This window comes from Mustela erminea, chromosome 8, assembly GCF_009829155.1.
Source record: "Mustela erminea isolate mMusErm1 chromosome 8, mMusErm1.Pri, whole genome shotgun sequence".
Taxonomy (NCBI): domain Eukaryota; kingdom Metazoa; phylum Chordata; class Mammalia; order Carnivora; family Mustelidae; genus Mustela; species Mustela erminea.
Genome location: NC_045621.1, coordinates 72,626,096 through 72,640,546, shown reverse-complemented (window position 1 = coordinate 72,640,546; position 14,451 = coordinate 72,626,096). Strand labels below are relative to the sequence as shown.

At 41.4% G+C, this 14,451-nt stretch overlaps 1 protein-coding gene across 1 annotated transcript in view; it reads left to right on the top strand.

Annotated features, from left to right (window-relative positions):
• Positions 1-14,451, top strand: part of PDE11A (phosphodiesterase 11A) — a 387,189-nt gene that overhangs the window by 323,507 nt on the left and 49,231 nt on the right. Inside the window, exon 15 of the mRNA XM_032356042.1 lies at positions 1,620-1,720. Within this exon, the coding sequence (XP_032211933.1) occupies positions 1,620-1,720 (101 nt within the window). The remainder of the gene's footprint in view (positions 1-1,619; positions 1,721-14,451) is intronic.

Below are 14,451 nucleotides of genomic sequence, written 5' to 3'. Positions count from 1 at the left end.
TTTGAAATTGGTAAAGCTTGCTCTTTCACAAAATGATCAAGATCCTTGAATTTAGACCAAGTCTCTCCTGAGCGCCACATATTTGTTACTGTAACTTGCTCTTAAAGGTTATATCTCTTTCACCAGGAAATGCTAGATGCACAGGTCTGGATCCTGGTGACGATTTTTCCATAGTTTCCACCCATTTTCTCCCAGGCCCCCAGCACACCACCCCATGATTGATCCATGGGGCAAAGCTCAGGCAAGAAATCCTGGGCAGAATTATGGCATGGCCTACGTTTAGTTATTTGTCTTCTTCCTAATGGCTGAATTAAGGGTCTGGAAGAGTTCATTTGAAAATTATTATTAATATTGGACCTGGTCCCAAGTGGAACCAATATACTCTAGTCTTTGAGGAGCGGAGAGTTCACCCAATAAGATAAATTAACTCAGGGAAGGTGATTATCATCTGGTGCCTGGTAAAAACTAATTTGCTAATTGATATTCTGGTTCCCTAAAAGAATTAATTTACCTCCTGGTAGAGAACAGTTTATTCTCAGGCAGTCATTCTGCCCCTTCCTTCTTCAGCATCTTCTGGCTCTCAAACACCAGGTTTAAAGCTCCTCCGGTTCCCGGGCCTCCTGTTTATGAGTTCTTAATTTATGCTAGGAAAACCTGATCAATGAAAAATTCCCTGACTTTCAAAGCAAAGTAAGTGAATTGTCGGTCACTCTACGCAAGGATTTTTTTTCACTTTATAAAAACATGGCAGAACTGTCTCATGCAGCTAAAATACATTTTGATGAAAAGAAATGTGGAGATATAGGTGCAAGTTTTCCTAGGTCAGAGTCCTCTTACCAGTCCCAAGAACTATGCCAAGAACCTACCATATACATTCTAGCCCCTCAGGGATGATGTACTGAGCTCAAACTACCACACACTACATTGGGATGTATCTTCACAATTTCACGCAGGGTTTCTCAGACTCAACCGTGTTGCCATGCTGGACTAGGTAAATCTTTGCTGTGGGGGCTCTCCTGTGCATTGTGAGACACTAAGCAGCATCCCGGGCTTTTACCCACCAACAACACGCCCAACCAGTGTGACAATCAAGTGTCTCTAACCATTGCCAGAAGTCCCCATTGCCGAAATCACCCTCAGCCGAGAACCGCTGGTCTAAGGGTTTTTATTCTTTGTCCTTGAAGTCATTTGTTGCCATAGCAGGTGCTCCCAAAATGCCAACTTAAGTCTTTATAAGTGAAACTAGTGTTCATTTTAGGGTCAGAAAGATTCCCAAAGATTTTGTCAACTTTTACACTCAGTAAATTCTACAGGAAGTGGCAGTCAGATGGAGTAGTTGGGACAAACCTGACCACGGTAAGTTTAAACATTTTCAAAGTTTCCTGTTTAGGACTAATAAAGTCTAATAAAGTGCCCCCTCGTGGCCCTCAAAAAAGATTGTACTTTCTGACTTCGCTCTGTCTTCCCGAGAATCTGTTTGTATTTGCACAAAATGTCATTAAATTGTTTTAAATGGTTTTATCATGTGCCCATAATTTTTTTTTAATATAGGAAACATATGTAATCAACATCCTCAGATCTAATGTTGTCTTTCGTGACCTTTTACTTTCTCATTACAGGGTCACAACATCTTTGCTAATTTGTCCTCCAAGGAATATAGTGACCTTATGCAGCTTTTGAAGCAGTCAATATTAGCAACGGACCTCACGCTGTACTTTGAGTAGGTATTGGCATTTGATCTATTTGACAAATGGATATCTAAAATTTCACCCTGTAATTAATTTTCAGGTCCATGTTGGAGGTTGCCTGTTACTCCAACACTGGTATAAATGTGTAAATGAGCTAAATTTTTGTTGTTGTTTTCCTCTCGTCTAAATGAACTTCATTAAGGTGGAATCTGTAAGACAAGAAAATCAGGGCTACCATTGTGAAATTTACAGCTTTCTTCTATTTTATGAGCTTTGTGGGAGATTTTTTGACTCTGAAGCTAAGTGATGGCCATTTTCATTTTCATTTTAGAGACTGTCTTAAGATTGCTGTTTTGGACCATTATTTCTGGTCAGATCCATAATGGCTCTGGTGATGCTCATGAAACATTTGTTGCTGAAAGGCTGACTTGAAATCCAAGACTTTCTTTCTTGCCTCTCCTCTAGTTCTCTTTCTCAGAAGAGAGGTCCCCCTTTTTTCCAAAGTTCAAGCCTCCATCTGAGGTGGAAATTCCATCGCTCTTATTTCCTCTGAGACCTGCTCCGTCCTGTACCACCTCTTTTGACAGCCTGGAAGTCTCTTCCTCCACTAATACGCAGTTTCCTCTTAAAGACCCATTTCCCTTCCTTAACAAATTCTTTCACTGGATCCCATGGAGATCTTTTTTTTTTTTTTTTTAAGATTTTTATTTATTTATTTGACAGACAGAAATCACAAGTAGGCAGAGAGGCAGGCAGAGAGAGAGGAGGAAGCAGGCTCCCCGCTGAGCAGAGAGCCCGATGCGGGGCTCGATCCCAGGACTCTGAGATCATGACCTGAGCTGAAGGCAGAGGCTTTAACCCACTGAGCCACCCAGGTGCCCCCCCATAGAGATCTTTAATTGCTTTTCGATTTGCCTTTCTTTTACTGACTACCTTTTAAGATGAATGGAACACGTTAGTACCTTTATTTTCCTAACACCTTTACACTTAGTAGACCCATGTGCCCCTTCACATTCAACCGGAATTGTTCTGTCAGAGGTCACCAGAGACGTCCTTGTCTTCAAATCCAATGTCTATTACTCATTTCTGATATTGTCTAGCTTCATTGAGACCTCTGAAGGTTTACGGGCTTCTTACTGTCGATTTCTACCCTCTTTTCTTCCCCGACATCCAGCTCCTTTTCGTCCTCCTTTTCTGGGTTCTTTGTAGGTATCCTTTCACCTTGTTCCCACAAGTAAGTTCTTGAACCCATGTTCTTCTCTCTCTACTCAGATTTGTTCCTCAGCCTCATCTCCACATAACCCTGTATAGGTACATAGAAGGCTCTGGAATTCTTCAGTCTAACCCTCCCTCACATTCTAATCCTGTATCTCCAACTTCCTTCTCAAAAACTTTCAGTGCCTTCATTGCTTTTAAAGCAACCTCAAAACTTTTTTTCAAGTTTCAAGGCCTTCCACAATCTGCCCCCAACCTTTTCTCCTCCTTATCTTTCACTTTTCTCCTACCTGATTTGTCTACTCCAACCAGACTGGTCTACATAATGCCCTTTGAAAACATCTCAGGAGGTGCCCCTGTGCCCTAATCACACTGTTTCTGCATGAGATCCTCTCCCGCACCACTCCCCCCCCACCCCCCCAAACATTCCTTGAAGGCTGATCTCCTCCATCACCTTTTTTAGAAAGCCGTGTTTCACGCTCTTTGAAATCTTACTGTACTTTGGGATTGTGTCAGTTTGAATTAGATTCAATTGTAAGGGAAAGAAACCCCAAAATAGCAGTGGCTTACGTCTCTGTCACATAAAAGAAATCTGAAGATCTGCAATCTGGAGTTGGTAGAGTAGTACACTAAGTCACGGGGGCCCCAGTGCTCCTTTTATGTTTCTGAGCTGCTGCCTTCAGCACGTAGTTTCCACCTTAGTCCAAAAGAGCTGCTCAAGCTCCACCCATCATGTCTACATTGCAACTGCAGAAAGAAGAGACAGGGGGAAAGGGGCCAAAAGGTGATGCAAGCTATCTTTTAAGGAAGTTTTCTGGAAGCTCTGCATAACTCTTCCACTCACATTTCTTGGTCAGAATTTAGTCATTCAGCTATACCTAGGTTGAAAGAAGTTTGGGAAAGGAAGGAAGTTTGGGAAAGGTCAGAATTTAGTCATTCAGCTATACCTAGGTTGAAGGAAGTTTGGGAAAGGAAGCTACCATTCTGGGTAGCCGTATGCCCTGGTAAAAAAGGTAGGAGCCCTATTATTAAATAAAGGAAGATTGGATATTAGAGTACACAATCATAAGTATTTATTGTTGGATTCTGCTGAATGACTTAGTATATGGTATTGTGGCAGGAGAAAGGCTTTGAAGGTATGCTGGTCTGGATTTAAATTGCATTCTGGCATTCTAGTTAAATCTGGTAGATTGAGCCCAGGTGTTTATATCTTCTCTCTCCTGAAACTCCACTGAAAGGACACCAGATAAATTTAAAAGAAAAATAAAGGCATAAATCTGCAAGGAGAAAGAAAGAGAACATACCACAACTGAGAAGAGATGTCAATACATTAGTGTAAAATGGAAGGCTGACCAACAAATGGTAACTGACCTAAAAGAGTAGAAGTGAAAAAGCAGAACCTACAGAGGAAAACAGCTCTGAGAAGCAAGATGATTTGCTCTGTAAGACCTTTTTGGAGCCCAGAGAGAAAACGTGCCATGGAAAGAGGATGTGACTCTCAAAGCTTAAGTAAAACAAGGAAATTGATAGCAAGCCAGTTTATACAATGCTCAGAACCCACAAGGACTTCCCCCAAAGTAGCCAGTATCTTCCCTTTCTCTACCCCTGGAGATAGCTAGAGATTTACTCCCTGGAGAAATGAAAGAGCAGACTCTGGACTGAGGAAAATACAATGTGGGAAGGAGATACAGAGCTCAGAAGAGGGAATGAATTGAAATGGAACAAATCTCTGGATTGAAAACCCATAGCCCAGTCACCCAGAAACTAAGAGTTCATAGATCATATACACAGGGATGTCAGATTTAGCAAATAGAAATATAAGAAGCCTAGTTAAATTTGAATTTCATATAAATAATGAATAATTTTTAGTATAAATTTGTGCCATGTAATGTGGGTGTGGGATGCATACATACAACTCAATATCAGTCTTTCAATGCCTTACTATTATATTCAAACTGATATGGGGGATCACAGGAAATTTTGTGAAGGCCTCCCATATGAAATACAGAAGCCAAAGAAAATAGGAAAAAATGATATTCAGAGCAAACAGGGAGAAGAAAACAAAACCCAAAAACCCAATACCCTTAGACAGCTAAGATATTACATCCATGAAACAAGAACAGCATGCTTTAAAAAATAATAGGAGTGACCATAGGAGAAGAAAAATCTCTTGAAATTAAGATTACTATAGCAAAAATAAAACAGGAAATGAAAGCATAGAAAATACACTCAAAGGACAAAAGGCAGCAATATGGAAAACACTGTTTTTTTGGTTTTTGTTTCTTTTTTAAGATTTTATGTATTTTTTTTTGACAGAGAGAGACGCAGCGAGACAGGGAACACAAGCAGAGGGAGTGGGAGAGGGAAAAGCAGGCCTTCCACTGACCAGGGAGCCTGATTCAGGGCTCTGTCCCAGGACCCTGAGATCAGGGCCTGAGCCAAAGCCAGACGTTTAATGACTGAGCCACCCAGGCACCCCAAGGAAAACATTGTTTTGTTTCATTACGTGCTTTTCGGTACTGTTTGGTTTGTTAACTACATGCCTGTATTACCTTGATAAATATAAATTTAATTAATTTTTAATATGTATTTTTAATACGTAATTAAACAAAACTTCCAGCTCTGCCATCACTTGGCTGTGTGTCATCAGACAAATTAGTCACCTCTCTGAGCCTCTTTTCTTCATTGTAAAATGGAGATAACAATACCTATGTCATCTGTCTTTTACGTCTTGTAAATGCCTAGCAACACCTGCAATCTCATTGCTTTATAGCCCATTTATTTCGCGCATTTTGTGACCCTCATGATTAACTTAGCTGTCCCAATCTTTCATTGTTTTCTGGAATGATGTTCCTTGATTTGGGATTCACGGAGGCCTATATCCCTTCAATATTTTTACTTCCTGTCTCTGACACTTGCAGGATTTTGTGTTATTTTTTCTCAAAGTCGAAGCATTTTCCCAAGCCAGGTTTCCAAGTAACTTCTAAGGAGGAAAAAAAAAATCTCCCCAGTTGGAGTCCATTTATCAAGGCCTGTTAGGGATGTGTCGAATAACTGAGTGACCGCTGGGACGCAGCCAAGGAAGTTGGTTGCAACTCCTTTTCTCATTACTCTGTTCTTATCTTAATGCTGCAGACCCTGCTGTTTGCTGACTCCCAAAGAAGCCAGCTTGTTCTCTTTTTGTCAGCGTTATTGTCTTTTGAGGTACCAAATAGCTGCTCTTTCCCTAATCTAGACCTTCAGGAGGCTGATTCACTTGCTTGTCGAAAGTTGCATTAAAGTGTTGCCATATTTTTAGCCAAAACAATCCCTAGGGTTAATGAGGGGATCCGCAGCCACTGCAAACTGTCACCCAGATGCTTTTATTCACAAATATACAATTGTGGAAATGGAAGGGATGTTACATATGATGTAATCCAATTCATCTCTTTTATTTTGTAGATCAGGTACTGAGCTCCAAAAGGTTAAATGGTGTGGCTTGGGTCTTATAACTAATTAGTAGCTAACCTGAAATCCACACCTGCTTTCTCAGGGCTTTTTCTGCAATCATGGTGTTCCTTCTCTCATGGAAGAATCAAGAAATTTTTGTCATTTGAGTTGGGGATACGTTATATGGGACATTGACCTTCCCAGATGTATATCAATCAGTTTACTTTGAAAACCAGCATGGGTTTCCCCTCTCCCAAAGCAGAATTGGAGACAAGGGCTTGCGTGCATTTAGCATAGCTTTGGAAGTGACATCAGAAACAGGAGGTAGGAAAGCTATTATAAGGACACATCTCCTAGCTGGTCATCACTGTGGTCAACTGTGCTTGACCCTGCAGGGATTGCCTGAAAAGCCTCAGATGCTGCACCTCAAAATTACCCACTCACCTCCATTCTCCACTAGCCAAGGTTGTTCCATGGGTGTGAACTCCCAGGACTTGGGACTTCCGGGACATACACATCCAAGGGCTGGAGATTCCTCCAGCAGTCCCCATCCCACACAGGAAGTTAGAGCAGCTTCCCCACCCCCCAGCCCCCCACCAGCAGGAAGTAAGTGAGGCACTGCGTAGCTTGGACAGGAGCTCCGTGCAGCAATATCTGAAGAAAGGTGGACCAGGAGGGTGTGGGTGGCCTGACACAACTACTCTCTAAGGGTCTGAATTATCTCTGGTTCTTCTGCCCTGGCTACTCAAATTGAAAGTCAAGGGGCGCCCTGGTGGCTTAGTCCATTAAGCCTCTAACTCATGATCCCAGGTCAGGTCTTGATCTCAGGGTTGTGAGTTGAAGCGCCACATTGGGCTCCACTCTAGGCATGGAGCCTACTTAAAAAAAAAAAAAAAAAAAAGTCCTGATACTTTTGAGGTCAACCAAAAAGGAAGCTCACTGCCTTCCTCCCCTAGGAAAGGGAAAGCACTGTAGAAAGGACCAGTGCAGGCAGGAGGAAGCTCTTTTGCATCTTTTGGAGTGTTTATGATTCATTCCACAGGAGAGTTCTACTGCCACGTGCCAAAAGAGGAAAATAAGATTCCTATAAATATGGAACCCCTTTAAAAAACAACCACAGAAACGTGTAAATTTAATTTCTAATGGCTTTGGACATTTTGGGGATTCTATACCACAAGTGATAGATGAAAGCAGAATTCACAGGTTTAAAAAACAAAAATAAAACAAACGATTAAAAAAAACCTTGGAGTGAATTCCTAGGCTTCACAACCCAAGTCCAGGGTTAATTCTTTAGTCTGATTTTCCAACTCACTGAAAACATTTTCCAGTTTCTGCTCAGTGATCTTCTGAAATTGATTTCTGTGCCTGTTTCTGAGTCCCTGCAGTGAATAAGGCTTTGATAATTAAATAGTAATTTCAGGATCTCAAGCAGGACTTAGATGTACCCTATTGGTAACCAGCCATGTGACTTTGAGGGAGTCACTCACTTAATCTCTCTTTGCCTTGGGTTCTTGTCAGCAGCATAATACCCGTAACCATCCCCTAAGGTCTTTGTGGTGGCCAAAGGAGATTACCTATTAGAAAGATTATTTGATAGTTTAAATAATTAAGATTTCAAAAATCTAAATAATGTAAATTTAAATCATTTGAATTTGATAACTTTGACCACTGAAAGTACCTTATAAGGAAAAAAAAATCACTCAGTCAGAAAACTTAATAGAAATTACCCTGTAAAGGATGCCGCTTGTTGGAGTGTGGGTAGGCAGAAGAAGAGGTCCAAAATTATAAGCGTTAAAACTTCAAAGGGAAGTCACAAATGCCCTATCCTTTTGTCTGCATGAAGTCAACAGAGATGATTATTAATAAAAACAACAACTAGTATTTCCTGAGTGCTGATTTAGGAGCTTCATATACACATTATCCCATTCAATATTTAGAGCAGTCCTTGTTAGCACAGGCACTATTTTGACCTCATAATACACATGATGGAAACTGATGTTCGAGATACCCAGAAACTGCTCACAATGTTAATTGATAAGAGTGAGATCTGAACCAGGAAGTTGGATCCCAAACTGTTCTTAATGACGGTGGCATTCTCTCTGCAGTTCTACAACTATTGGAACTGAAGCCAAGCCTGGGAACACTCAGGCATTAGGGGCAGGAGTCACTTGAGTCTGCCCACACCTGAGGCCGGTTGCAAGCACACTAGGTAGGCAGCCAGCAGGTAGCAATTCAAATAACCTCCATCAGGAGGGCAGGGAAGTGGAGGCCCCAGGTTAGAGCTGCTCAGGAGCCTGTCTGGTGGGGCTGACAGGGCAATCAGAGGCTCTTCGTCTACACTTGAGCTAAGCTGGGGCAACAGAAGTTGGCAATTCTTTAGCTTTTATACAGTCGACAATAGCCATTTAGCATCCATGTCCAAAGGCTGTGATCACATGCCACTCTATCTCTCCCCCAGCATCCAGCAGGCGCCTTCCCTGCACCCAGCGCCATCCTAGCGTTACATCAGCTTCCTGTATCACCACCATCATGGTGGCCCTGTGAGTGCAGACATCTCCCTCTTGGAGGCCCAAAACCTGACACACAGCCTGATGTAATGAGTTCTCAAAATATTAGCTTTTTGATATTGAATTCTCGTACCAACCTCCAAGGTAGATATTATTATCCCCATCTTAACAGATCAGGATATATCCAAGGACTTAGTGTAAGTAATTTGCCCAAAGTTATCGCATTGTCTGTGCTCACATCTCCATGCCTCATTGCCTCAGACCACTATAAGAAACTGAGAATTATCCAACACTTCAGATTTTACAAATCCATTTGGATGTTCAATGCTTTTCCAACTGGCTCTCTAAATTAATCAAATGGATCTTCAAACTGAAATTTTCCATTTCCCTTTGTGCTCTATAAACATTCATCAGCAATTATGGAAAATGCCCACTCTAATGGTATCTTTGTCTTTGTCTTTCCAAGGAGAGGCAAGAAGTAGCATTTTTCAAAAACATCTGATAATGACAGAAAAATGTGCTAAATTATCTTAGATTATTAAAGGAGTTATAGTTTGACCATCCTTTTAAAATTAGATTACTATCTAGAACAATTTATTTTTTTAAATACAACAGGAACTCAACAAATGCTTCTATTGCTATTCAGGCAAGACTATTCACTCATTCATCACTCAACAAATGTTTATTAAGAGCCCGCTCTGCTTAGTGTTTTCAACTTCCGCTGCTACTGGCACTCAACTTCGCCACCATATTGGAAAGAAGAAAGATAATCAATGCAGAGTAAGGTATAATGACTTACAAGGCTTAACCCATTCCTATATTTTAATAGACCCTAATGAATTAACCTGCTGAAATAATTCTACAGTTAGGCCCCACGGCAGGTGGACGGAAGAAATCTTTTGCCCCCTTTTGGTGTATTTCAAAGCACTTTCACATGTATTCATCCCCATGTCCCCACCCACGTGATATGGCAACTGAATAAAACATGAGAAATTCATCCACTAGCGTTTATTGGTGCCTTCTTTATACACTTCTCTAGGCACTGAGCTAGTTTCTAGGGATGCACAGGCAGATAAGACATATCTCTTACCTCAGGGGCTCTACACACATGGGGATGAGAGAAAACTAGCACTTACCAGAGTGTGAGGAGCGCTATGGCCAAAGTAAATGCAGGAGCCACGCGGGCATGTGCCATCTAGCAGTGCCTTGTACCATCTCTTGGTCTGGTGATTGTGCTTGGACTGAACGACTCTTAGGCCCTGTGTTGTCTAATCTTTGGCCATTCTCAACATTCAGGCATTCTAACCTTTCCATTTCCTGCATTTCACCATTTTATTCATATCAGCAAAAGTCCAGCTTCTGACAAATAACTTCATTCACGTTCTTATCAGTGCTAGTCTAAAGATGGGAGACAATTCACTTTCAAAATTGAATATATAACTTTTTCCTTTAGTCATAATTACTAGAGTTAACATCTGCGTATTAATTTTCTATTCCTTTCAGTGCTTTGGTGCCCAAATTCCATAAATCTCTCCAGAGTCTACATTTAGCAATCAACTGCAAACCTGTGATTTGCCTGGTGAATAAGCTGTAAGAATACCAAAAGAACAGATCTCTTCCCCCTCTCCCTCCAACCACCCCCCAGCACACACACACTCCTTTCACTGCTACCTGATAATTCTGGGGCTGACATTGCAGACGATCACAATGACAATTTGTCAATTTGGCAGTAAATCCTTCCTAACATTCATGGACTTTTAGTAGATTCGGAGCAGCGAGATGAACAGAAAGATAAAGAATATGTGCACATATATGCATGTATAGATATATAAATTTACCCCCCCCAAATGGTTTGATTAAAATAAACACAGAAATGGTGATTTCTCACTTTACAAATAAAAGGTGTCTTGTGGAAGATAGATTACAAACCGGAAAGATTTTTAGTGTGGTGACGGGTGACCGGTAACCAATCTTTAGAATTATTTTTGAGGGTAATTTTAGCAGTTCTGTTCAAATGATGCTTTTTTAAAGACTGCTATTTTTCTAAATGGAGCATATGTCAGGAGAGCGGGATAAAAGCCTAATAAAAACATATCTGATTATAAATGAGATTTTCCAGTAAGTTGCTTTTCACTAGCCGAGGTATTTGCCATTGTCCTTCAAAACCAAGGTTCCCAGCAATCTGCTTGGGAAGTTAATGATACAGTTCCTCATGACGGGAGAGCTTGGATCTAGGGAGTATTAGGTAACTTCGTAGTTTTGTAGATGTTCCTTTTAGGAGTCCTGTGTTTTTAAAAGTGCCCCTATGTCTAACAGTTTCACCTATGCTCATGCTGTTGAGTCAATATAATCTACATACACATACACATATAGATGCTAAAAGGAGCAGCTGTGCCGGCGAATGCATTTCTCATCATCACAGTGGCTATCCCACTGTTGCATTGTAATGATCATCACTAAGGAGGAGCTCAGAATTACGCCCCCTGGAGCCGCGAACAACCAACTTGGCCCGGGCCATTTGCTGCTTTTGTGTGGGCATCCCTTTCTTGACGCCGGAAACACCTGTCTGGTGCCCACCGCGGGACTTGGCATCTGGCACGCCCGTGGAGCATGTGCCTGCAAAGCCATTACATCTCATGAGGGCTGTGGGCCACTGCTGTCCATATCCTCTCAACACGCTGGGCTCTCCGGCCCGAGGATCCACGCTACTCACGGTTTACAAAGATGATGTCAGAGGCCAGAACCGGGAGGCTGGGTGCTTAGAATCTCCCTAGATAAGCCCATAACTGCCATGGGACCTGGAAAAATCACCTCACCTACCTTCACCTTGAGTTTCCTCACCTTCGAAATGAGAGAAACAGTAGATGTTTCTCAAAGGTACCATATGCCTCTAACAGTCTATAATTATAATGAAAACACAAACATAGAAAACAAACCACTCTATGACCCAGCAACAATACGTAGGCGTGTGCCTGTGGGTGTGTGCGCACGTGCGCATGCATGGAGACAGGCAGAGAGAGAAAATGCACACAAATTCACAAGGAGACATACACCAAGATGTTCATAGCAGCATTCTATGTAATACATAATAGCAAAACAACTGGAAATAATCTGAACCTTCATCATCAGGAAAGTGAGTAAATAAACAGTGTATAGTAATACATGGAATAACCACATAGAACTATACATAACACTGTGGGTGAATCTTACAAATGCTGAGCAAGAAAACCAAGTTGTTAACAAATACATACACTACAAGGACAGCATTTATAAAGTCTCAAAATATGCAGAGCAATAGTTTGCATAAATTTCCTATAAAATTAGAAGGCTCTGTACGAAGATGATTTCTACAAAACTTAGGAAATGGACATCTGGTGGTGGGAGGGAGGGAGGCAGAAGCAAGAGAGCAGAGCTGCTCAGGACCTCGAAAGGGTAGGTAAAGCTTTATCTCTAGGCTGAATGATGAAGTGGTAGATGCATTCTCTATGTCTGATATATAATGTGTATACCTTTTAAAACATATTAAGCATGCATAAAAAATTTGTGGTGTGACCTTTGCATATCATTACTTCCAAATCCTTTTTGCAGCCTTATGAAAATGATTAAGCCCATCTCCTGATCTTTCAAGATGGTTAATTTTCAGGAACTTAAAAAAATTTTAAATGCACTTTGGTTCAAACTTTAAAATATCGATTTAACTATTTGTGTGAACAAGCATGTTGCCACGTGTATGATATACATGGTTTCACCAGTGACTAAACTTGACAAAGCTATGGTGTTCAGAAAGTCCTGTTGCCTTCTGAACTCATAGTCAAACCTTTGGACATCAGAATAAATATCAAGAAATAGACACAGTTTTGTCACTGGAGGAAAAATTAAATTAGTATGTCACATTTTTCTGTGCCCTACAGATTCTTCCCACCCCTTCTCAATTCACCATCCCATAGGGACAGTGGGTAATCCCTTTTGTCCCAATGCAGTGGAATCTAGTTTTGTTTTAACGCAGCGGGAAGCCTATGGCCAATTTTGGGTCCCATTGATTTAAGACTTTGACACCAGCAACTCTAGCTATTAAAGTTTCCATAGCTGGGAAGTCTATCTTTAAGGTTCTGTTCAGTTGCCCTATCACCGATTTGCATTTTTTAAAACATTCTTTTCTGCATTGAGTTAACCACCAAGGTAATATGGTCCATTTTACATCAGGGATATTACGTCTTATATATTGAAAATACTCTCAGCAGATATAACAATATTAGTGGAAGGTGGGGGGGGGGGGTTGGACATCAGATGGGAATGATGTTCTTAAACTTCCCACAACTTGTTTTGTTGTCCTCTTGGTCTCGTGGGAATCTAGTCTTCCAGAATCTAAGGGAGCTTTGTTCGGATAGATTTTATGTTGTTTTCTTATCACGATCTCTCCAATGGCAACTGTGAATACTCCAGTACCATGAGAATTGAGGTGAAACCAGTGGCTGGAGAGTTATTGTTAAAAATGAATAGGTTGGGGGGTGGGGTTATGGACATTGGGGAGGGTATGTGCTATGGTGAGTGCTGTGAAGTGCATAAACCTGGCGATTCACAGACCTGTACCCCTGGGGATAAAAATACATTATATGTTTATTAAAAATAAAAATAAAAATAAAAGAAAGCAAAAAAAAAAAAAAAGGTTTCCGAGGTAATCATTCTCATTCATTGATCACTGTGACAAATATTTATTGAGCTATTCCTACACATCAGGCACTGTTGTAGACTCAGGGGATCCAAGAGTGAAGAAAAAGGGGCCAGGCCCTTGCCCTCATGGAGTTTGCCTTCTCCTGATTACTTAGAATAACTCAGAGGACTGAAATGACATCAGGTGCATATGATGACAAGGATAATGATGATGGGCAAAGCTCTTTCAGAAAGACTTCCATGATGTTCCAGGACCCTCCAAGCTAAGCTCAGTGCCTTCCTCTGTGCTGCCCAGGACACCCTGGGCATATCGTCGCCACTTGGGGCACCTGATATCTCTAGGCACAGACACTACACCAAGCGCTTTGCATTTAATTCTCACAATAACCGCCATAACTGCGTGAGTTAGCAAATACGATCCCCATGTTAGAAATTTGGAAACGGAGGCTCAGAGGGTTTAAGTAACTTCCCAAAGTTGCACAGCACAGAGGTGACTGAGCCACTCTTCAAAGGGTTATTTCTGACTCCACAGACCATGTGGTTAAGCACTGAAATGCTGAAATCCTTATTTTTTTCTTATTTTTTTTTTAAGATTTTATTTATTCATTTGACAGACAGAGATCACAAGTAGGCAGAGAGAGAGGAAGGGAAGCAGGCTCCCTGCTAAGCAGAGAGCCCGATGCGGGGCTCGATCCCTGGACCCTGGGACCATGACCTGAGCCGAAGGCAGAGGCTTGAACCCACTGAGCCACCCAGGTGCCCCTGAAATCCTTATTTTCTAACCCAGAAAAAGTATTTGCCCTGAATTTACTACCGGGGAGTTTATCTTATCTCAAATCCTCATACAGCTCAGTTATCTGTTGAACGATAAAAGAACATTCCAAAATCGTTCCAGCTTTTTATTTGTCCTTGCCTCCCCTTCTGACTTGCAGTGCCCATCA